Here is a 24,791-nt window from a genome sequence, read left to right on the forward strand (position 1 = left end):
TGTGTAATTAGATGACATTTAGCAAGGACAGCAAATGTTGTCAAATAATTTACCTTGATTTGCATCCACGAGCTGAACCGTAATCCATCCATTTAAAAACGGCCGCGTGACGTTCAGGTGATCCAGGTCCAAGCCTCCAGCGGATCTGCTGTTGATTAAATTGGCCTCACCTGTGCTTTAATTAAGTCAAACCGTCAGAAAAAAAAGGCGCGAAAGAAGAAAACTGCAGGTCTCAAAACGTTTTCATAAAAATCAGCTTTTCAAAATGAGGGGAAAAAAAAAAAAAAAGACTTTTATGAAGAAATTTGGTGTCTAACGCTGAATGTAAACATAACGTTTTATTAGTCACATGGAGGACACCTTTAAATTTGACAAAACATTTTAAATTTCCCATTAAAATATTAAATTAATAATGTAAAATTGGGTATAATGTCAAGACATTATCATGTCATTTTACGTTTCTTAAAGTACAGTATTTGTCCTGTTTTATAGTGAAACGGTTTTAATGTGTTGTCATCTGTTAATAGCTTCATCCGCCTCCACCATCAGCTGCATTACAGCACATCATGGCGTCCTAAACCAAATGTGTGTCTTCATAAACCAAGAAGCGTTCAAATTCAACAGTTTGGTGCTTCATTTTATTTTGAAAGGAAAAAAATATAATATTTATAAGTGGGATATAGAAAGCAGAGAGGAATGTCATGATAGGAAACAAAGACAAAACCTTATAAAGTACATTTACATTTGTACGCTTTTAAAAAATCTTTAAAATATGAAGTTTTCAATAAATACTTCAATACATTTAGGCATGCGGATATAATTTTCATGATTTACATTTCATTACAGTAAAATTCATTAAATGACTTTTCTCCGTCTTCATTATTGCACTTACGTTGTGATGGGTTCGTCCTCGGACCGAGTCACATGCACAAGGTCGTAAAAGGTCAAACTGGTGACGAGTAAAATCTACGCTTCACAAATGTTCAACGAAGAAGTTCAAATAAAATTAAAATTAAAAAAAAAAGGGCAGGAAACTCGGATATCTGCCGTCGACACACACACACACACACACACACACGTCAGTGAAGATGTTTCTGGATGAAGAGGAACCGCTAACAAACTAACTAAGGAACTAACACTCAGCAGCAGGCCGTTTGTAACCCGATCAACAAAACCTTTATTTGTTTTCTTAGCTGCAGTAAATATGACGCTACAGTTAGCTTAGCATAAAGTCTGGAATCAGCCAGCATTTTTTTCTGATTTCTAAATGTTTATTTTCCTGTATTTGTTTACATGTTTTTCAGGATTTTGTAAATGAGGAGGATGTAACGTGTAAATTATTCATCTTTAAAGGCAGATGTTTAATTTTTTTTTTTCCACTGGACAGAGCATGCTAATGGTTTCCCTCCGTTTCCAGTCTTTATGCTAAGCTAAGCTAATTGTCTGCTAGCTGTAGCTTCATATTCAACGCAACAGGAAAGTAAAAAAACAACAAAAAACGATTCCCACAATGACTTGTTCAATGCAGGAAAATGAAGGTTTCAGTTGAAAAAAAAAAAGATTTGATATATATATATATATATATATATAATAAAAAAAAATACAAATCACACACAACAAACAACAACTTCAGTAAAGATGAAATGGAAAACAAACCTTTGGAAAAAAAACAAGGCAGTGAAAAGAGAAACTAAAACAAAAAAACAAGCTCTACAAAATAAACATAAACATCACATGTGACCAGCAGGGGGCGATGAAGCCTCAACCAATCTCTGTTTAAGGGACTTAAGTTGTGATCAGTTCATCTGCTGGTTGTTTACTTTCTGTGAATCTGTTTATTATTTATGTGAATAAAATTGTGAAAAATAACGTCATAAATCCTTCTAGAAACCAAAGCAACGTCTTCAAATCTTTAGTTTAGTTTAGCTAAATGTCCCGAAGCCTGGAGACGAAATAAAGTTTATGATGAAATAAAAACAAAGTCGTCACATCAGAGAAGTTCAGACCAGAAAACTTCATTTTAGATTTTAATATTTGTCTGCAGATCTGTTGAGCTCTGATTTAGTGACTGATTTCTACTTCCTGTCAGATCAAATTAGACTGAAGTCAGTAATCAGAGTGAATCCTGTTTAAATATTAATATGAGATCATCTTCTACACTTCAGATGGAGCTGAAATATGAAAGTTTCAGGGGTATATGTAGTTCAAATACTGATGGAGGATGATGAGTCACTGACAGATGGTTGATATTTAACAGCAGCAGCTTCCTGTTCGTTTTCCTCCGTTCACACTAAAACAGTCTGAACTGACAACATGATGACGTCAGACGGTCGGCCGTCTATCGACCAATCAGGGTGGAGGACAGACGGACGCAGCTGATGACGTCCGTAACGCAAGATCTCGCAACGTGAAACCAAAACTAACCGGATGAAACGTTGAATATGATGCATGAACTTTGGTTCAGTCTCTCAGGAGTGAAAACATCTCTTTCTTTTTTTTTAGGTTCTCCTTCTGAGATCAGATTTTATTCTCCATGTTTGTTTGTATATTTATTTTAAAACTGACCCGTTGATTCCCCCAAAATAAACAAACATCATCAGTTTTAGATGCTTCTCAAAGATACAAATTAAAATGAATATGAAAGCCCCTCCCCCTCTATCTACTTTAACTCCTCCTCTAAAGATCCTCCAATCATCTTCAGGTTTGAGGAGCTGAACGTGGCCATAAGAAGACAGAAACCAAACAAACCCATCACAGCCAGCTACAGTACGACTCCAAGGAGGTCAGAGGTCAGAGGTCGTATCCCCGCCGAGGGTCCCACAGCAACGATGTAAAAAAGAGCGGTCCGTCTTTACGGACACGAAAACAAACGTCGTCATATATATAAAAAAAATCTACGGTTTCAGTTTTAACTGCTCCGAGGTGTCTGCAGGTCATGTGACCCCGGCGTGTCTGCCGACTCGGCCGTTTCCGCTCCGTAAAGATGATCCTCGTTAGTTCTCCCAGTCGGTGCAGGGAAGGCCTTCGTCCTCCGACTCGGACTCCGGCGACGCCTCCTTGATTCTCCTCAGAGCCTCGTGGATGCTGCGGGTCAGAGCGTCGGCCGAGTGAGGGAAGCTCTGAGGGAGTCGCTGCTGCTCCGGCCGGGTCCGGACCTTCCTCAGACGCACGCCCTGCCGGATCTGAGCCAGGATGTTGTCGCTGTCGTCGTCCGGGTCGGGCCCCAGGACCCGAAGCTCCGCCTTCCTCAGGTGGAAGCTGCCGCGCTTCAGGGAGGCCAGAACCTCGTCCATCGGGGAGCTCGCTGACAACACAGACAGAACAGGGAGGTCGGACCTTTAATACCAAACATGCAGTCTAGTTTAACGCCTGATTCACCAACACAGACCCAACAGGCAGTGAGTGAGTGAGTTGGGATCCTTCAGTACCACAGGGGAGCGAGATCAGAAACGTTCCTCCTCACCTCTCCTCCACTGCGAGGAGTCCAGAGAGGAGGTCTTCCTCAGCTTCTTCCTCGCCGTCAGCAGCTGGCTGCTGTCGAAGAAGCGCGGGGAGAACGGAGCCAGAGGCAGCGGGGACGGATCAGACTCACACTCATGGTGCCGGACCGGACTACCTGTGGGGTTCTGCTCCTCTACAGGTGGAGGAGGCGGCGGGGGAGGAGGAGGAGGGGGAGGAGCCAGAGACAGAACCGACGGGGGAGCGGAGAGGGGAGGCAGCGACAGGAAGGGAGGAGAGGGGTGGAGGTTCTGGAGGTTCACCGTCGGTAACGACACGCCGTCACAGCCGTCGGACGGAGGAGGAGGAGCAGAGAGTTGCGGGAGGTCCGAGATGAGGTCGGTCTGAACGCTGGCCGCCTGAGTGCAGGGCTGCTGCCCGACCCGCCTCCGACTGTGGGGCTGACCCACACGCAGCCGGCTGGCCTTCAGAGTCACCTGACCCGGGTACCGCTGAGGAGACACAACACAAGAGACACTCGGTGAACTTTGTATTCACTACATGAGGACAGAGACAACTGATCTCTCAGCTGTCTGAGGTGTCTCTCAGCTGTCTCTCACCTGTCTGAGGCTCCTCAGCCGGTCCAGAGTCTTCTGCCTCTCCTGACTCACTCTGGTGTTTCTCTTGTCTTCATCTTCTTCCTCAGCATCTCCTCCCTTCACAGGAAACAACAAAGAACATCTGAGCCGTGTGATTGGTTGATTCACATCTCACCTGGTTGGAGTATCTATCTGGAGGGTTTTTAACACATTAATTACCTGAGTAATATTATTATTTTTTTCTTCCCATTACAACATGTTCATCGTTATTTATAACAGAAGATGTTCAGCTGCATTCGATACCGTTAATAATAATTCATAATTAGACATGTTCATCGTTATTTATAACATAAGGGGTGAATACCGTTAATATAAACCACAACCTAATAAAACATGTTAATGTGCGTTAATAATATTTGATAAAACATGTTTCTGTGCTGATGAGTCTCACCTGCAGAGAGCAGATGTCATCATGGCCGCCGAGTCGCTGCTGCATCTTCTGGTTGTGGTTGACGATACAGATTTCCTGTTCAGGAGCAAGAAGAGATAAATAATGAATTAAAGAGAAGATCAACCAGCTGACTGCATCGTTCTTCCTCCTCCTGAGACTCACCTTCTGGTTTCTGAGACTCACCTTCTGGTTTCTGAGACTCACCTTCTTGTTTCTGAGGTAGACCTTCTTGGCAGTGATTCTCCCCCGTCGGGCCTCCAGCTGTCGGCTCCTCTGCTGCAGGACGCTCAGCTCTTCCTCTCTGAGGGGCGACGGAGGAGTCAGAGGGTCCTCGACGCCCTTCATGGCATCAGGACTCTCAAAGGCATCGTAGTACACCACCTCATCCTGTCGCTCTGCAGCATCGGAGGAGCAGATACACAATCGGATCTTTTAAATCTTCATATTTACTCAGAAAAAAGAGAATTATCTTTTCAATTTGGTTTGACAGTTTGAAAATCTCATTTGGTAACTCCAGCAGACACGCCGTAATAGAGACCGTTTTTTTTTTTTTTTTGTTTGTTTTTTTTAAATCATATTGTTGGTATTTAAGAGTTATACTTTCTGGTACAGACGTCATTAACACACTGAACTATATAAAGACCGAGCAGCTGCTCACCCGTCATCTGCCTGCGTAGACTCTGAAGCTGTGCAGTCAGCAGCAGCTCCTCACAGCGCAGCACCTCGGCCTGGATGTCGTAGAGCTGCAGCTGTAGCTGGTAGTAGAGCGCCTCCAGCTGGTCCAGACGCAGCAGGGCGTCCTCACCGTCCTGCAGACTCTGCATCTGGAACCACAGAGACGAGAGAGATGAACAGAGAGAAGAGCGACAGCAGCTGGACGGTTTATTGAAGAACCACCGGACTGCGGAAGAAACTGAACCCGAGGCTGCGTTCAAGTTCTCCGAGTGTTCGACTACAACAAGCAGGAAACCGAAGATGTGTTCAAGTTCTCCGAGTGCGTCTCTGTGGTTCATCGGGGTGTCCCGTCTCACCTCCTCCTTAAGGCCGTGTTTCCTCCTCTCCAGGCAGATCTCTTTGGCCCTCATCAGCTGCAGCGTTTCCTTGGAGACGGCGTACTGCAGACGCTCCATCCGTTCAACCGCTGCTGCCCACGCCGACTTCCCAAACTTCCTCTGGTCAGCTCGCATGCGCTCGTACAGACCTACAGCACAGAGGGCGTGTGTGCGTGTGTGTGTGTGTGAGAGGACAAAGGTTACGAGACGGTGAATGTTTGTCTTCACTGATCTCTGCTGCAGTTTGTAGTGAAAGCAAACATTCAATACAAAAGTTCAAAGGTCACAGAGTGCGTTTACCTTTCTGAGCCCGAGTGGTGGTTTCAAAGAACTTGACGGTGAGGTCCTGGATGGAGAGCACGGCAGCGTGAGCCTTCTTCTGCCACTCGTCATCCTCCCTCCTCAGACCCTCCACCCGTCGAGGACCCAGCCGCTCCGTCTCCAGACAGATCTGACGAGTCACAGCAGCTCGTTAAAACGGGTTCACCGTTATGTGTTCACATCAGGTCACGGAATTCAGGCAGACGGAGGTTTTCAAAAGGACACAGAGTTTTTAACCCCGTCTTTATTTACATTTTGAAAATCTGCTGACTCAGCGGTCACACGTCCCGTCTGCAACCACCCCCTGATGTAGCACAACTTTCGCTGGATACTGAAGATTCTCAGGAGAGTTGTGAGTTAGAAGGAGATTTCTGAGCAGGTCTCTGGAGTCAAGAGATGATTTCATCACAGTGAGTCCAACAGTAGTTGTATCATGTCTGTGGTCAGACTTCATGAAGACTCTGAGGAGCGTGTTCAGTGCAGACTGTTGTAATCTGTCCCGTTCACTTCGTGCAGTGTGTTTCCCTGGGTTTGAAACCCTCCAGTCCAGACCGTCCACACGGTGCAGTACCAGTGAGTGACAGCAGGGGGCGGCACCAGCGAGGCTGTTCAGGCATGTGTGTGCATGTTGATGTTTCAGAGTGACACTAACCCAGTGTCCTACTGGGACAATCAACAAAAGGACACATCAGAGGACTGTGAACGAACTCAGGGCGGAGTTTAAACCACGTCCAGGTTGTTGTTCTCCACCTCGTGTCGGGTCATGTGACCAACAGTGAGAACCAGTGAGAACGGGGGAACACGGTGCCACGTGGAGTCTCAGAAACACAACCCCCTCCAGGAGGAGAGCACCGGGAACAAAATGTACACGCACTGTAAATTGCACTCTCTGTGAGGGCCTCATATGCACACACACACACACACACACACACACATATATACATATATAAAAATAAATTTTGTAAGTATATGTTTATATACACACACACACACACACACACACACATATACATACACATATATATATATATATATATATATATATATATATATATATATATATATATATATATATATATATATGTGAATGCAGAACAGATGTATGTAGGAGATTCACACTAAGTTATCAAAGACCCTGATTCATGTTCAGCAGCAGACTCTGTGTGTGTGTGTGTGTGTGTGTGTGTGTGTGTGTGTGTGTGTGTGTGCGCACGTGAGGCACAAGAACAGGGTGGTGGGGGGGATTACATCAGTGAGGAAAAAAAATCTATTCAGGAAGGAAAGGAGGAATTTATTTAAGTAGAAGTTTAACTTGAGTCTGTTTTAGTCGTGATCTCATAGTTTAGGTATCCTGGAGGAGAAATCAGTGTCTGAAGGAGGTGAAGGAAGTGAAGGATGTGATCAGATCTTCTACACGTTTCCTTCATCAGATCTTCTTCATGTTTCCTTCATCAGATCTTCTTCATGTTTCCTTCATCAGATCTTCTTCATGTTTCCTTCATCAGATCTTCTTCACGTTTCCTTCATCAGATCTTCAACCTGACAGTCACACTGACTCCTGATGTTTCATCCACAGATCAAACCAACCAAACATCTCTGCTTCCTGACCATCAGTCCGTTAAACTGTTTTTATGCAAAGCAGAAACCAGCTGGAAAAATTTATCTTCTGCTTTTTAAATGAAGCAGCTGAATCTTTATGAATTGTAACAAGGTAGATATTACAGTTTATAAGATTTATGTTCTTCTTAAAACTGTTCATTACTACATAAAGTAGTTAATACTTTTCAATGTTGCACTTAAATAAAAGGCTGTAAAATTCTGAAACTTTATAGATGTTCAAACTGCACACGTGTCAGTCTCAAACATCTACAGGTTAGGAGGAGAAGAAGAATAAAGAGAATACAACAAAGAAGAAGGAGGAGGGGGAAGAGGAGGAGAATAGACAGAATACAATGAAGATGAGGAGGAATAGAAGAGACAAAAGAAGAAGAAAATGTGTAAATGAATAAATAAATGAATCTAATAATCGATGTGGTCATGGATTAATGATTTATACGATGTATGTGTGGAAACGTACTTTCTGAGAATCACGATATATAATAATTAAAAAGCTGTTGTTCCATATGAATGTCCTGGTAATAAATTAATCAAATACAAAATCGACATCCAGGTCGATCAATCCCTTCAATCACAGAATCACTTGATTAACATAAATTCAGTTCTTTATAACTTGTTTTAAAAGGCTTTATGAATAAAAAAAAAAATATTATTTTGTGTGAAAATTTTAAGTTTGTTGGCAGGTGGACACAGCAGGTGTATCACCATAACGACAGTTGCCACGTGAGGATGTGAGACAGTAACTGGAGCTCACTGCACTATAAAACAGACGGGTAACAGTGAAACCACATCTTTAATTCATGGATGACCTTTGACCTGCCAGGCAACAGGACACCCGACAGGGCCATCCCACAATGCACCATTCACCAGAACACCCGACGTCCATTTTCATTGGCTCATTGAGGAGATCATTCATTCATGTTTCTGCTCATCACTCAGGATTCACTTAAAACTGATTGTGGGGAGGGGGCGGAGTTACACAGAGGACTTCTGCACAACATTCACTGTCGAGACGCAGTGATTGGTCGACTGGCTGATCAGCTGATTGTTACTTGTTTTTGTCAATTTCAATAATTAAAGTAATTTTTATGGAAAATAAGTGAAACATTTCCACATTTCATCTATTTGAGGATTTGTTTAAATCTATTTTCTCACTTTTTTAAACCAAATAATTCATCAGTTAAATTAAGAATAATCGACAGACCATTTGATCATTTAAATAACCAGAACTTGTGACCCTAAATCACTGTAAAACTCAGTCTGTTAATCACTGTAAATACCTTTAAACACAAGCATAAAACCCGACATCATGTATTTTCCCTCCACCGTTGGAACCTTAAATCCAACAGTCTTGAAGCTCTGCGGTGGTTTTACAACAACCTCACTCAACACATCTATTCACAGATGAGGTCAGAATAAACTGTAACTCTGGAGGGACGTGACAAGTGGCTGCTCGTCTTCTTCACCTCCCGTTTACACCCAGCCGGATGCAAACTGGATGTAAATTAAAGTGTCTCCGACTCCCTCTCTTCTCTTTCTCCACCAATAAGAGGAACTTATCAGTCTGAGAGAAACCTGCTCCCTCTGCCTGCATCAAGCACTCGTTTGCATACAGCTTTGTTTTCAGCCGTTGGAACGTCCGGAGGGCAGCAGGTGGGAGAGATGGGAAAACCGGAAAACTGTGACGTCATACAGAGTTCAGATTCTCAGAAATATCCATAAAGCATGTCAGAGAAAAGACAGGAAACGTCTGAGGGCACAAGTTCCTCTCTAAAAACACACACACACACACTAAAGAAACCTTTAAAACAAACATCGATCCATAGTTTTAATGACGGTAGGTAAACCAGCCTACAGGTGCAGTACCGCCACCTGCTGGACTGGAGTGTGGAGCACTAATAAATGCTGATTAGAGTTGTTCAGCATTGGAAGCCCCTCAGCCCGTCAACCCGCCCCCATTCAGGGAGTTTTTGGGGCGGTAAATAAATCTCAGAACTTAATTTAGATTCTGGTTCCTGCAGAGGAAACACAGAAGAACCAGGTTCCTAAAATGTTCCTCATCACCAGGACAATTTCCTGTGGTTGGAAACAGTTAATTGTGTCTTTTCCTGTCAGTATAAAACTGTAAAGTTTACTGATAATTTTGTATACCTGCTGCTAAAACATCTAGTACATACTGTGTGGTTTAGTAAGCACCTCCGCTTTGGGGCACAGCTTTAGACTCTGTGCTCCCAAAACACTGGACACTACAACTCCCACAATGCAACTCTCTGCGCAGACGCTCTCGGCCTCCTGAAATCCTGCTGTGTTTAAATGCCTCATCTACAGTTTTTCACTAAAAGGATCCAGATGTCTGGAAGACTTGTAGTTTTACTACAGTTTCTAAAACATGTATTCATCTACAGCATCAGTAAAACTGTTAATCTGAGAAGATCAGCGGGCAATGCAGCTTAAAGGATTAGTAAATCTGTTTTAAACTATTTCCTCAGGGAAAACGCCAAACATTCAAATTCACTGTTAGTACTTCTCTAATGGCAATATTTTCTGGTTTTTAGTCTTCTCTCTGTAAAATGAAGATTTTTTTTTGTTGTTTTTTGGACCATTTGATTTCTGTCAGCTTGGTCTTTTGCAAATTACCAGAATAATCAGGGTTCAGCTGCACAAATCCTTTTTATTTTATTATTGGGATCAATTCTTTGTCAGTTTTGGTCTTTTCTGGAGGTTTGTTGACATTAAGAAAAATATGAAATACCACAACACTTCTCCTTTAAGAAAAAGTGCTCCATATAGTTTGGTGAGTCAGTGAAATTTTCTTAATTTAGATCAACGGCACCACACACACTCACACTTTCTCTCACACACACACACACACACACACACACACACACACACACACACACACACACACACACACACACACACACACACACACACACACAGTGGCTGGTGTTGGTCAGTGGTAAACGTGTGAGGATACAGATCGGAGAAAAGAGAGTACTCACACCAGAGGCTGAAACACTGAGACACTCTATGAGAGAGGAGGAGGGACGGAGACAGACGGGGACAGCATGTGTGTTAAAGGTCACATATTATAAACAGTGATTAAAGCAGGTCAGGGTGCTATATGAACACTGGTAAACTGTCCACTGAATAACACACACAGCCTGAATTCAGACACTGTGACTGTAAATTTGTGATGTCACAAACTCGCACTCGTTTCATACGTCTCAGCACGATCCTGCTGTCCAACCTTCTGTGTGGAAGAAAACACTGAGAGGACTATCCACAGTGAACCAGGACGTGACAGGACTAAAGAAAAACAGTGATTGGCTAAGCCGAGTCAGCCAATCAAATGTGTCTTTACAGACCCAGACACAAAACAGCCTGTTCTCTGAAGAGCTACAGAGATGCTGAGAAGAGATGTAAAACTATGGTGAGGTAGTTTGGAAGTGAAATCTATAAAAATATCTTCTGAGATATATTTGTCTGCAAATGAAACACCAGAGAAATGTAAACGCGGCTGTAGAGTCCAGTCTCAAACTCCTGTTCTTCCCTACGGGTCAATAAACCCGGTATTTTCTTTACTTTCTGCTGCTGACAGGTTCTTCCTGTCTCACCTGCTTCAGTGTCCAATGGACACACCTGGATGTAAAGGATTTGTCATATACCACTGCGCGTCATTTAATTTGTCGGAATTGTGAGAGTGGAATATGAACGTAGATCCTTCAAAAATTCCTGCAACAGGACAAGAAAATAAAACAAATGTTGATGGTATGAACACACGGTCCGTCCTTCAGGGCGACTGAAGGAACGTTACTGCAAACATGGTTTACAGACTGTAATCTCAGAGGAGAGAACTGAAGTTGTGAGGAAAGGTCTGAGGAACCCTCCAAGTAAACCGTTAGCTGTAGAAACACCTACGATAATGGAGATCAGGGAATTAAACAGACTAGTGCAGCAGTGAAGACATCAGCTGACGACCTTCATCAGGTCAGTAGAAATATTGATGAACGTGGATGACTTAAGTCTCTTTAAATCAAAATTTTGTTGCTGGATTTGTTCTTGTTTTCTTTATTCAAACATTTCTGTATTACGACATGAAGCGGTAAGGAGGACTGTGACCTATTGACTGAAGCAGGCCTGTGTTCACACTGACCTCAAACAGAGCGGATCAGTGTGAGGATTTACTCCCCTTTTCAAGCCTCTAATGAAGAAAAGTAACAAAGATGGATGAGAAGGAGGGAAACAGAGGAGTGTGCTGAGGCTGCAGAATTACTGAGTGATTTAGAGGCTGCTGTAATAATACTTATGCTGGTTGATAAGCTGCTCTGGGCAGGGGGAGAGGAGAGGGAGGGGGTGGGGGCAACCTCTCTGGCTTATCCTCTGCCCTCCACAGCCCCAGGATGGAGAGTTAAAGCAGAGCACAGACCACCACCACCACCACCACCGTCACCAACCATCATGGCTACACAGCCTGAACAACTGGTGCTAATGTCACTACAGAGGGCTGAGGAGGCACCAACCGAACCTCTGAACCAGAGCTGTCGGCGCAGCGAGGCGCACCATCACAGGTCACAGTGTGTTCTCAGGACAGACTCGTTAGCCGGATGCAGCGCCGCGCAGCTAAACCTACTTAAATCAAGCCCTAAAACAGATGGCATTTGTATCTGTGTGCTCGTGTGTATTACCTTAATCTGCTGCCGCCGCAGCATCGCTAGCTCCCTCATGTCCCTGAAGGGCTGCAGCAGGTAGTGGTAGAGCTGCGTGGTCGCCTCCAGCAGCTCCCCGTACGCCTCGTCCTCCTCGGGGTACACCTGCAGCAGCTCCACCATGCTGTCCATGGCTCGGTGCTTGTCCAACACCTGGGACAGACGAAAACATGTGTCTGGAGACTGGTGCAGTCGGACATAAACAACACGCAACATACTCCGCTTCAGCATTAAAAGACGAGGCTGTCTAATGTTTTATTAACGTTTAAATTCATTAAAGGACTAAAACAAAGTCTCAACGGCTGTTTTAATACTTCCTGACTTCCCTCGCCACCGACTCTCTTCTACTTTATTCTGCTGATCACTTAAATCTGAAGGCTGGACTTCTATCCATCAGCAGTATGGTTGCCATGACGGCGACTGTTTAGCCTGAAACCTGTCCAGTGTTTCATACTTCATGTGTTTTTCATAGTGAGCTGCTGTTTTCTGAATGACTTCATGGCAGTGAGTCATCGTTCAGTTTGTATTCCACCTGTTTTTGCTGCTGTAAAAAGTCTTAATGTGTGCTGTGACCAAATGAATATAATGATTCAGAGTTAATTTCATTATTTGTAGAAAAAGAGCAGGTTTCTAATTTGGACTGATTCACGATTACAGCTAGTCTGAAACAAAACCTCTTTCAAAGCTTCAGGAAGGAAACAAAGAGTTTCCGTGTGCTCAGGTGTGTGTGTGTGTGTGTGTGTGTGTGTGTGTGTGTGTGTGTGTGCGTGTGATCAGGAATGATACCATAAAGTCCACGGTTAGCATGTCGTACAAGGAGAATAAATTGGAGCCAACTGTTTGTGATTGGTACCACATGTCTGACGAGCCACAGACGGCTCATTGTAGCTCACATGAACACAGTTTAAAGAAAATGCAATTCATCTGCAGTTCAGTTCAGATAATATTGAAATGAAGCAGCAGTAGAATAAGGCGTTCCTCAGATATGAACAGATTCTACCTCAGATAATATTGAAATGTAGCAGCAGCGGATCCTCGTGAATAAAGTGCTCCTCTCTGTGTCCAGCGCCTCAGATATGAACAGAGACTCTTATATGAACTCTCTTCCAAAGCGCTCCAGCGTTGGGGACCGGGGGTAGACACTACACGATTCAGCTCCAACACTGCTCCTACTGTTTACCTTGTCCCCGTGTCTCCATGGTAACCACTGACCAACCGTGCACCCACTGCAGTCGAGCCTCTGCGCTGAACGATCCCCCGGCCTGCACGGCCACGAACGAGGCAACTTCGGTTCAAACAAGGAGTATTTATCTTGCATGAATCTCTTCAGAGTTTTATTTTGCTACTTCCTTTTTTGCGCCACATTGTGGTTCCCAGCTGCAGTTGTATTTACATAGTTAAATGTACGAGTTGGTGACAGTCTGACAAGCAGGAGAGCTGCTGTGTCTGCAGTTTAAAGGAAGGAGGATTACGCGTCTTAACTGGAGCGCAAACAATTAGCTGGTTAATTAATATGTCAATTAACAGAGACTATATAAGGAGCTATTTTGATAACTGATTACGATTTTTTTTCAGTCATTTTTCCAGAAAACATTCTTAAGTGTGACGATCTCTCTAAACTATATGTTCTCACGTTTTAAACTGTTCGATTTCCGGTGATCTATGTTGTATAATTTTCTTAAGTTTTATAAGCTGAACGATTACTCGGTCAATGAAAGAAATAATCAGTATATGTACCATTAATTACTTGTGATGCATAGTTGTTTGATTCACTGTTTTTGACTTTAAGGTGATATTTCCTACAGTGGTGTAGAGCGTCTGCAGGCTCCCTGCAGAACATACATACAAAGGTGGTTATTTAAAGTATCCTCATCAACTTTCAGTGATACTGATGTGATCACTGAGGTTTTTTTTAAATTTTTTTTTTTTTTATAAAACTCTAATCATAATTCTGTTTACAGGTGAGGTAAGTCTGTCTAATAGTGTGTAGGTCTCGATAAACACCATGTCTGTCTGATACTGTGTAGGTCCCTCGTTCACCTAAAACATCTCTGTCATCATCGGGCTCTGAACTCACGACCTCTGAAGGAGTCCTGAGTTACCAGGACGTTAGCGGGTCCATGAAGTTCTGTAGGCTGAGAGTTGGAGCCTCCAAAGAAAGTAAGAATAAAAACAAACAATTTTCAGATGCCAAATTTAGCTGCTGAGTCGCTCCAGTGTGAGACGGCGACATAATGACAGGACGTTGCTGGTGATGCGAGCTGTAGCTGCTCCAGGCCTGTCATCACCACCGACTGCTGTCCTAAATCTGCTCCGTCCTGCTCAAGTAAGTTTCCTTCTGCCTTTTAATTGAGAGCAGGAAGAACACGGCTCGACTGAACACGGCTGTGATCCACTCCGTTTAAAACTGACCGTAAAATCTGACTCTGAACCAACAGAGCTCACTGAAACCCTTCAGAACAACGAGGGTTTGACCTCTTCAGGGTTCATTTCATTCACAGTCTGGAAACTTGACTGGAACATCAACAGAGAGAGATTAGAGCAAATGTTTTCATAACTTATCAATAGTTTAAACTTCCAAGTTAAAGAAAAGACTAAATGTACTAAAGCTGGAGTTTGTCAGGGAGGATCTTCATTAAATGACAGAAAACTGAATATGTGGGATGTTGGACTGCAGGCTTTTATTGAGTAAATCATTATTTGAGAAAATAATCAGTGGATTAATAGGAAGTACAAATAATGAATTGTTGGTTTTAATGTGATTTTGCAGACTTTATCTTCCAGGTTTATTTCATTTCTTTAAATTTGATATCAAACACTGTGGACTCACGTTTCAACCTGCTGTTTAACTTTATCCATCCGGCATTCAAATTCTAGTTAATGAGCCAGCCCTCTTCATATTCATGACATGATCATCACCAGAGAACAACAAAGAGCCATTAGATGTAAGTATGAGCTCCAGACGTGTCAGGTTTACTGTAGACAAGCTGCTGGTCTGATTTTATCTAACGGGAGGCCGCAGGTAACGAAAGAGTCACTGGTTAATGATTGACAGGTCCACGCTCCACAATCATGGAGGTTTTAACCACCAGTCAGTCCCTCTCTCTATATCTGGTCCAGTTATCTGTCAGAAGAGGTCTGTTTCAGTTGTGATAAGAGAACCGCAGTGATTCTCAATCTGCAGCAGCTCAGCATCAACCAGACAGGCTGCTACTCATCCACGAAACGTCAGAAAGTACACCAAAATGATCATTGTAATTTCACACAGCCCCGAGTAACGGAGCAAGGCAGGTCGTTTGTTTGATTTGTAGCTCAAAACCCCAAAATATTCAGTTAACTTTTATGACACGAAAGAATCACAGCTTTACGACTGAAAAGAGGCAAAACACTAATTTAGGTCGTTTTTGTTCTAAAAATAATCATCTGCTCCCAAAATGGTTGCATTTTACATCGTTGCAGCTCTACATTACATTACTATCATATCATAACTCTCTGGTCAAAAAGAAGGTAACCTCTCATTTTACTTTAACAGAAGTGAATCAATTTGTCCTTTTTCTTCCCGTCAACATGCTGTTAAATCTAAACTACACTCTTTAAAGTGATGTGACCAGCTCAGACTGTTTATTGTTCTGATACTGTTAAGGCTCATGAAGAACGGACTGTAGTTTATCAGTGATTATGAGGTTGAGGTTTTCAGGGTTGACATGGATTATTATATGTGGTGTGATGCGTTTCTAATTCTGTGTTCTTTCATAAATGTCTAAACTGCATGTCATCAGATGAGCACTGTACAGGGAACTACAGGTCAAACTGTGGGAAATGAGAACAGATATTGTTCAGTATTCTCTGGCATCTTAGAAACCAATAAACAATCAATAAGTTAATAATAGATGTTGAACTGATTGGCACACGAAGCTCAAACAACTGGCCCAACCTGTTATAGTGAACCAACTGGATTGTAAACACCAGACCTCATCTGTTTGTGATGACTGGTGTCATGTAAATAAAACCTGGTGCATCAGATTGATCACAGTCACCTCCACAGAAATGAACCGGGAGACCTCAGTCACACAAACAGGTGAGATGTCATGTCATCGAGTCATTTCCTCCTGGTTGGGCCACATTTGAGCTGCTGACATCCATTGGGAGGAACAAAACACAGAGGAGAAAGACTTCGTCTCCAGTCAAATACACAGAGTCTGTAACTGTGACCAGGATTTTATCTCCTCTTCAGAGTTCTGATTGGATCTAGTCTTAACAACCAGGTAGCATTTAGCACCAACATACATCTACTGTAACAACCAGGTAGCATTTAGCACCAACACGACACCCGATTTAAAGTGTCATAGCTCTGCGCATGCTCAGTGAGGTGCTCAGCTGTCTGAAACAGCCTCCCAGCTGTGGTGACACATCGCTCCTGAGACTCCTCCTCTGTTTGTTCTTCGTGTTTCTGTGTAACTCCCTCAGACCTTTCAACCAACTGCAGCTGATGTCTGGCCGACACCGGATCATGTTACCGGCCTGAGAGCTGCAGCAACAGATGGTGGATCACCAGGGGGGGGGACAAAGGAAGAGGAGGAAGAGGAGGAGGAGGAGGACCAGCAGACATGAAGCACACTACCAGCACCAGTCTGCAGCTCTCATCAAGACAGCCCTCCCATGTAATATAAGGCTGGTTTTAAAGAGTGAATAAGTGCATAACTTCAAGTACTAAAAGCTTCAGTTAATAAACATCATCTCTTCAATGCATATGATAATAAAAGTAGTTTTCTGACCTCCTGCATGCGCCTCCTGGCCCTCTCCAGAGCCTCCTCGTAGCCCTTCTGCCTCAGCTCACTCAAGCTCTCGTAGTACTCCTCCGTGTCGTCGCTCTCGGAGAACAGCACCTGGGAGAGGATCCGCCAGCCGCAGGTGTCGAGGGCGTGACCCAGGTACACCTGCAGCTGGTAGCACATGGCGTCCGTCTCCCGCTGTGACATCCCGCCGGCCCCGAAGAGCACCGTCCACACGCCGGTCTGCTCCTCCGGCAGGGCCGGTAGGCACGGCTCCAGGTCCGAGTTGACGGCGCACAGCTGGAGGTGAGCTGCTCTCAGGTCCTGGAAGGAGAACAGCCCGGCCCAGCTGAAGTCCTCCCGGCTGGTGGTCTCGCTGTCCCCGGGGTCTTCATCCGGAGACAGCGGGACGTCCGCGGGCTCCAGGACCTCCATATCTGTTGCTTTGGGAGACACGAGGTCCCAGGAGCCCAGTGTGTGGCTGACACACTCCCCCGTCCTCGAACCGGGTTTTAAAGCCTTCTTGTCCCCGACACCAGCGTTTGTGGTGGCTGGTCCTTTGGGAACAGAGAGCGGTCGGACTCGTCCCTCGTCTCTCTTCGTCTTTACCGGACTTTTGGGGGGTTTCTCAGCACCGGAGCCACCGGGGACCGGAAGCTCCGCGGCGGGGCTGCTCCAGTCCATCTCCAGGAAGGTGCTCCGTCTCTGGACGGTTCTGTTGTGGCAGGTTATGGCGAACTTTCCCTCGACGTCGTTCCAGGCCACGATGAAAACAAATTTATGCTTTTCTTTCTCGTCGAAGACTTTGGGCCGGACGGAGACCCATCCGGACTCCCAGTTCTCCTCCATGGAGAAGGACATCTCATCCAGTAAACACGACACGTAGATCAACGTTAGCGAGAAAGAAAAAAAAAAAAAGAAAAAAGCTTAAAAAATAAATAAATAAATAAATAAAAAAGAAGCTAAAAGCTATTGAAAGCTAACAGCCGCTAACGACCCGCTGAAATCAGTCAGATTTGGCGCAGCAGCAGCGAACAAACCGAGCGGCTGAACCTGAGGTGGAACAAAGGCTTCGTGAACCCGCTGCCAGCCGAGGACGCAGCTCACGGTCGGATGTGAGGTCCGGGGTCCCGGGCATGAAGACGTTCAGGCGGCCACAGGCGCTCGGACACCGCGGCGAGACCGAGGGCGAAAACTCAGCTTCGTTCTGGGGCACATAACGTCGGTTGCCATGACACCTGGCCGCTCTCACCTGGCCGCTGCTCGCGCTCACCGTGGGGCTCTTTGTCCGTCCTCAGACAATGCGTTCGCGCGACGCGGCTCGGCTCTCGGTGTCACGTGTGCGCTTGTGTTTACAAGCACAAGGTGCGTGCGTGTTTGTCAAATCCGGGGAGGGATTTAACTGGTGCACCCCCTCCTCCGCGTGCTGCATTCAGGTTCCGCGATGAAAATAGTCAATATGAAAGTCATAAAATGCCACTGTAAGTCAAATAACTGAAACTTCTTTGATTTAATTTTAATAAACATCTGTTTTAAACTAATAAACGTATTATACCAAACACGTGAAATTATAGAAAGGCGTGTAAAATGTACAAGAACTGCAAACCTCAGTTAAGCTGTAAAACTTAATTTTGATGCTTCAGCATCTTCGTTGCCCTTGTTTATTTATGTTATGGTTTTCATATCACATAGATAAGTCACAGGGCTTCTGTAGCGTTGACCAAAATAACTTTAAATATATTTAATACCAGCCAATTTTTTTTTTAATATATTACAGAAAACCAGCAAGGATGATAAGGCCTTGAATTTATTGACATTAATATCTCTGTTTTGTCTGTACAGGAGCTTCAAATCTCGTTTTATTCTACTTATATTGTACTTTATTTGTTTGTATATAATTTAACTGTCAACTGTTTTATAATTTTATTGAAGTACAAACAGCTGTTTTTCTGTAGGATTATTAAACTTCTGTTATCTATACAGCAGCTTTGGAACCTGAAGCATTAACAAATTCTTTCCATGAACCCTGAAGGCACCATTGAAGTCCTTTTTCCTTAAAAGCTTAATAAATCAAAACAGAGAGACAAACAACAAATCCACATATTTTAGTGTTTTCCTCCAGGAATTTAGTTCATTTAAATATTTGTTGGTTTTTCTTCAGTCCCTTTTAAGTTATTTTTGTCTCTGTGGTTCCTTTTTTTTTAGACGTGCACGAGGAGCATAAACATCTGCACGTGGACAAATTCATGACGCAACCACGCACAGAACGTGCTGACGGCCGGATGCTGTATGGTAAATAGACGTGGGACAAAATACATTTCATCGCAAACAAAATACTCAATTGATGTTACACAACCGAAATATAATAATAACCTTTTTATTTCATATTATTTGTCTTTATTTTTTCATCTCTATAAACAGATGTTCTGTTTATTCACAAAGAATCAGGTTCAAAACAAAAACTATATTCTCGTTTTGTAATGATCAAAGCAAAACAAAAACAAAAATCACACCCACGAAAGTACATTTTATAACACGATACCATCAATAAAATGTGACAATATAAGTTTTATTGTGCAGTTTTACTTTGGACTGCGACCTCTAGTGGTCAGTCTGAGGTCAGCATGCTGAGCTAGTGGACCCAGAACAACCTCCTAGTTTTTCCATGATGATGCGAAGACACATTACTTCAGTGGATAAAGACAGGAAATCAAATCACCCTCTGGACTTCCAGGTTTAAAAACACACCAACACTCGTACGTCAGAGCTTCACTTCATGTTCTCTGGTATAGAAATAAGCACATGTCTGAGTAATAATCTGTAAAAAAAAAAAAATAACTGACACTTCATATTTGATGTTCAGTCTCAGTCCACTGATGTTTGAGGCTTTCTGTCCCGTCAGACACTAGTTTCTATTTCAGCCTTATTTCTGACTGATTCTACATTTCTTAATTTCATACTTAATAACTTCTCATGTTAATATAAGAGAACCTCGGTTATAGGCTGAAGAAAACACTCTTACTGTGAAATGTAAAAGCATTAATTATGTTCCCAAATATGTAAGACATTAAAGATGTAATTTTCGTTGAAAAAAATATTTGCACAGATTTTTGTTTTAAGGTGAAGCTACTGAAATATAACGCTCATTTTTTTTTAACTTCCTGGTTCTCACAGATCTTGTATGCACTAAGTTTCAGATTACATGTAAAAGTCTGGCGGTTTTAGACGTACGTGGTGTGCTTGGTTGCAATAGAAGTTAAAGTTTGAGGAGTTCAACGATACTTTTACAAAACACTACTAGCACCAATAAACTTCTAATTTCAACATTTAAAAAAAATATAAATATATCATGTCCCAAGATTCTTCGAAGTGTTTCTGACCACTAGATGGCAGCAGCTTTTGTCAAGTCTGTCTCTTCAAACCTTTAGTTTAAACACCGCTTCTGATATCATAGAAAACTCAAAATCATTTGAGATATTTAGCAGAAAGAGACAGTTTGTTAGATCTACATTAATCTGTCAAAGTTTCCAGACGGACATTTTGCAACACCTTTAAATTAAAGCTTCAAGGTTATAAAACAAACTCTCACATTCAAGTGAATATTTGGGTTTTCCTCCCTTTTTAAGCAATTAAACAAAATAAAGAAAGTCTGTATTCTTGTTAAACGAGTTCAAAAAGGTTGTAAAAATCCACTCACACACACTGTGCTTTAGTTCAATATCTTTTATTTCATATTTATTGTTCCACAGCATCAGGCCCGTTTGGCCATGTTCAGGAGTTACTTGGGTGCATTCACAATCACAGTAGTAGTAAATGAGGATCTACTGAAAGATGTCACTGCTGGTTCTGTCTGGAAAGCTAAACTGAAGGTGGGCGTTTAAAACCAGCCCTCCACACTAAGTAAAAGTGGTCCTAAAAGACAAAGAGTTTCAGCATGTTGATCTATTTATTTTTTTTTGGTACGTAAACTGAAGGGAATGTGTGAGTCCGTCTTCTCACACGCTGCCCGGCTCCTCTGGATCAGAACCTCGGACAGCTCAGTGGCCGGGGCAGGCCTTGTCGAACAGCGCCTTCAGCTGCTCCTTGGACGTGGCCTCCTTCTGCTGCATCAGGTCGGCGTGGCCTTTGGTGACGCCCCAGCCGTCGGGGGTGGACATGGAGGGGCAGAAGGGGCGGCCGGACGCAGGCTTCAGCGTCTCCCAGTAGTCCCGCCGGGCCCTGCGGGAGGAACCGTTAGTTTGGGTTTCACCAGATAAATCTGCAACGTAATGAGACCTATAGAAACCGGTACCTGGCTCGGACCCAGGGCTTCGTGTGCATGTCCAGGCCGCTGCCCCAGCTGCCGTGCTTCTCCGAGCCGGCGGGCTGGACGCCCCTCTCTGCCGCCAGCTCCTCGGCCAGCGCTCGGACGTGATACGGCTCGAACCCGCAGCAGCCGCCGATGTAGCGGATGCCGGCGTTGTAGGCTTCACGGGCGTATTTTTGCATGTCCCATCTGCTCAGGATCCTCGGCTCCAGACCTGTTGGGAAGAAAGATACGAGGTCAAAAGTCACCGTTCGCATTGGAAACTTTAATATGTTGAGTTTAGAGTGTGTAGACGCACTGAAGGGGAACTCTGGCAGGTCGATGAAGCCCTGCCGGTTGCAGTCGGGCGTGTGGTAAGCCAGCGGCTGGCTCATGTAGTGAGCCTTCAGCCCGGCCTTCTCCACCCCCTCCTTCATCAACTTCACCGTCTTCACACACGTCTCCGGGTCAAAGTGACAGTTGACGCCAACGATCTGAGCTCCTGCACAGGTAACAGACCATTAGATCCTTTCAAAATAAAGTCTAATGGAAACAGTTCATGTGGCTTTGAGGTCATTGATGCAGAGTTACTGTTTATACAACTCGATGGCACCAAAACTCTCATTAAATGGGAGCTTTAAAAAAAGGGAAACTCTACTGATTTTACACCACATTTATCTCAGCAGGGGGCAGTGAGGTTGTTTACCGTATAAATGTAGTTTGTTATATATGTGGACATAAAGTGAAAATTTAAAACATAATCTCTATTATTAGGACCAATTTTATCTTCTGTGGCTTCACATTATGTCATCTACATTTTTAAAGTTCTCCAGTTTTTCTTGAATGAATCACTTCTGAAACATTTTTAGATTTAGAAACACTAAATAAAGGAACTGAAGATCAGATGGTTTATCTGATATTATTTAACTTTAATACAGTCCATTGGAAATCAGATTGTGTGAGTTGTGTGGTGTATTTGACCACAAGAGGGCAGTGCTAAAACACTGGTAGCAGTGCAGGTTGACGACAGAGGAAGCTGTGCCAGTGTGGGTGTAACAGGAGGAGTTTACAAAGGTCATCTCAGGACAGGTGAACTTACTGACTTAACAAGACCTGGTTAACTGAATCTGTTCTACCTGCCAGGAATACGGTCTTTGAGTCACAGAGTTTATGGAACTCAACTGGAGATTAGTTCAGTTTATTATTTGGTACACTTAGTTAAAACTTATTCTGTGAACCCTCCCTTCATGATGCTGCTGTTGATCCCTCTACATTAGTTTTACGACAAACACACAGGTCAGGATCGGTCTTTTGTTTTTCCTCTGATAGTTTTAAAAAAGGTCAATGTGTGAACAGTGCGAGATCTTTGAGGTACCAGCTTTGACGAGTCTGACCGCGCAGTCTCCGGGACTGACTCCATTCAGGTCTCCTTCAGGTCCGATACACAGAGTGGCAGCAATAGGTTTACCGGTGGTCTTCAGAGCCTGGACCGCCCACTCAGCCTCTTCCACGTGCTCAAAGTACTGCGCGCACACACACGCACAAAGAAGAGACCATGAACAGAGGTAAACTATTAAACGTGAAGCATCACACGGAGCAATTCAAAATCACAGCCTGCTGCAGGAAACATCTTAAACCTGCTGTCATCAATATTTGTATTACATTAAATGAAATGATAATTTTCATGTGAAATGATGGCACTAATTGTGACTCGTAGTTCTCATGTCTACAGATTCTCTTAGTTCATTGTTTTGGTTTTACAGCACAACTTTAACATCGTCTTCATCCTCAGAGAGCTGTACTGGATTTAAATTGATCAGGACAGATGACTCAGAAGAGCATGGTGAAGTTTGAAGGACACAATCAAATGGTGCAATGACGACTGTTTCAGACAATGTACATTTGTTCTCAACAAATGGGAGCAAACATTTAATAAGTTCTTGAGTTATTTGCAGCATTAAAGCACAACATGTCATTTTTGACTTTAAAGGACCAATTTAAAAAACATAAAATGTCATTTTAATTTCTCTGTAAAAGTCAAAACAACCCTGATGAAAACGTAAGAGTTTTAAAAAGACATTCATGTTTACCAGGGACGGTCTAATGAAAAAAATGGTATTAGTAGCATGACGGGGAACGTAGGAGCCAACTTTTTGGTACTCTGAGCTTTAAACTGAGCATTTGAATTTTTTTGAGTACTTCAGTCTCCTCACATTTGTAGTTGTGTTTGACAGATTATTTTTGAAATGTTTAAAATTTAGGAAGAACAGCAGGAGACATTGAGCCTCCAAACATCTCTCAGGTTAGGAGTCCTACTGCTGCCTGGAGGAGGAACTTCATTAAAATACCCGAGGGACTGAAAGCCTCTGTTAACGCCACAGATTACCAGGAATACAGGAACACGGCTGCCAGCAGCCTCAGAAATATGTTCATCTGTCTCCTGTGAGCCTCCAGGCTGAATCACTGCTTCATATTTCACCTGTTAAAAATATGATTAATGCACACCTCTGCAATCAGGAAGTCCACGTTCTTCTGGACAAAGACATCCAGCTGCTTCTGGAAGATGGCCTTGACATCATCCTCACTCTTACAGCTGAGGTAGGAGGGGGTCTGAGACACGCCCCCTGCCACCAGAGCATCGCCCTCATTGGCCACCTCCCGGGCCAGGTCACAGGCTGCTTCATTGATCTGCTGTCCCTGTTGTTCAGAGATAAATCACTTTTTTTTTTTTTAAATGCAGTGGAGTCAAAGAAAATCACTTGAAATAAATTTGGTACGGTCAAAAAATAAATAAATAAATAAAATTTAAATAAATGCAGTGAGCTCATGTCTCTGTTTTGCAGAGTTGAACTCTGCTGCCAACATGACTGAACATGAAGCCTGAGGGCAGCTGCAGGCAGGCAGGCACGCGCGCGCGCACACACACACACACACACACACACACACAGACAGACAGAGAGACTCACGGTGAAGCGCTGAGTGTGTCCCCTGTTCTCCAGCTTGTCGTCACTGGCGTAGAAGGTGAACGTCTGCATGACGTTGGCTCCGGCCCGCAGAAACTCCCGGTGCAGCTGCCGCACTGCAACGACAGGAGGCCTCATCATTCAGCCCTCAGAGCCTACTGGTCTACATGGCTGCAGGGCTGCAGGAGGAGACGTACCTGCTTCAGGGTGCTCGGCGGCCGCCTCAGGTGTCCACGGACCCGCCTTCACGTAACCTCTCTTCTCCAGAGCGAAGACGAAGCCTCCATCCCCGATGACCACCTCTCCTGCATCCAGGCGCTCCAAGACGCTCTGCAGGGGTTCACAGCGAGCAGGAAGGAACACAGAGAACTAAAGTTTAACACCAGGAACAATACAAGTTAACAAAACCACTTCCTATAGAGAGACACCTGCTAAAACCTGCTCCAAACTAACAAACAGTGACTGTGCCTCCTCACCTTCTTCGCTCCAGCTGGTGCCATGATGATTATTGCAGCAGTGACCGAACCACTCTTCTCAGTTCGGAGTCCCTGTGAGTTTGGAAAGGCTCTGTGAACGGATCTAGG

General features: G+C 43.8%; 2 protein-coding genes across 2 annotated transcripts; both read right to left on the reverse strand.

Annotated features, from left to right (window-relative positions):
• Positions 1-341: 341 nt before the first annotated feature.
• On the reverse strand, positions 342-18,328 carry jmy (junction mediating and regulatory protein, p53 cofactor). The gene is made up of 10 exons (XM_069164772.1): positions 16,963-18,328; positions 12,167-12,340; positions 5,841-5,991; positions 5,520-5,689; positions 5,147-5,312; positions 4,693-4,883; positions 4,489-4,563; positions 4,059-4,154; positions 3,464-3,950; positions 342-3,304 (listed from the first exon to the last, which is right to left on the reverse strand). Exons 1-10 carry the CDS (start codon positions 17,818-17,820, stop codon positions 2,994-2,996), a joined length of 2,679 nt encoding a protein of 892 aa, XP_069020873.1. The 5' UTR covers positions 17,821-18,328; the 3' UTR covers positions 342-2,993.
• Positions 18,329-20,667: 2,339 nt separating this feature from the next.
• On the reverse strand, positions 20,668-24,791 carry bhmt (betaine-homocysteine methyltransferase). Its single transcript, XM_069164786.1, has 8 exons — positions 24,684-24,791; positions 24,405-24,537; positions 24,211-24,323; positions 23,750-23,941; positions 22,620-22,767; positions 21,564-21,746; positions 21,251-21,479; positions 20,668-21,177 (listed from the first exon to the last, which is right to left on the reverse strand). Exons 1-8 carry the CDS (start codon positions 24,705-24,707, stop codon positions 20,997-20,999), a joined length of 1,203 nt encoding a protein of 400 aa, XP_069020887.1. The 5' UTR covers positions 24,708-24,791; the 3' UTR covers positions 20,668-20,996.

This window comes from Embiotoca jacksoni, unplaced genomic scaffold, assembly GCF_022577435.1.
Source record: "Embiotoca jacksoni isolate LCO1_2020_lvr unplaced genomic scaffold, fEmbJac1.0.p SCAF_10, whole genome shotgun sequence".
In the NCBI taxonomy this organism is placed as follows: Eukaryota; Metazoa; Chordata; class Actinopteri; family Embiotocidae; genus Embiotoca; species Embiotoca jacksoni.

Bases quoted from the DNA above. Each gene is read 5' to 3' on its own strand.
- jmy (XM_069164772.1), bottom strand. From the start codon at position 17,820: ATGTCCTTCTCCATGGAGGAGAACTGGGAGTCCGGATGGGTCTCCGTC. The intron at 5,992-12,166 runs GTAATACACACG...GTGACTCGTCAG, and splicing joins TGCGGCGGCAGCAGATTAAG to ATCTGTCTGGAGACGGAGCG. The intron at 3,951-4,058 runs GTGAGAGACAGC...GTGTCTCCTCAG, and splicing joins GGCTGAGGAGCCTCAGACAG to CGGTACCCGGGTCAGGTGAC.
- bhmt (XM_069164786.1), bottom strand. From the start codon at position 24,707: ATGGCACCAGCTGGAGCGAAGAAG. The intron at 24,324-24,404 runs GTACGTCTCCTC...CTGTCGTTGCAG, and splicing joins CGCCGAGCACCCTGAAGCAG to TGCGGCAGCTGCACCGGGAG. The intron at 21,747-22,619 runs GTACCTCAAAGA...TTACCTGTGCAG, and splicing joins GGTCAGACTCGTCAAAGCTG to GAGCTCAGATCGTTGGCGTC.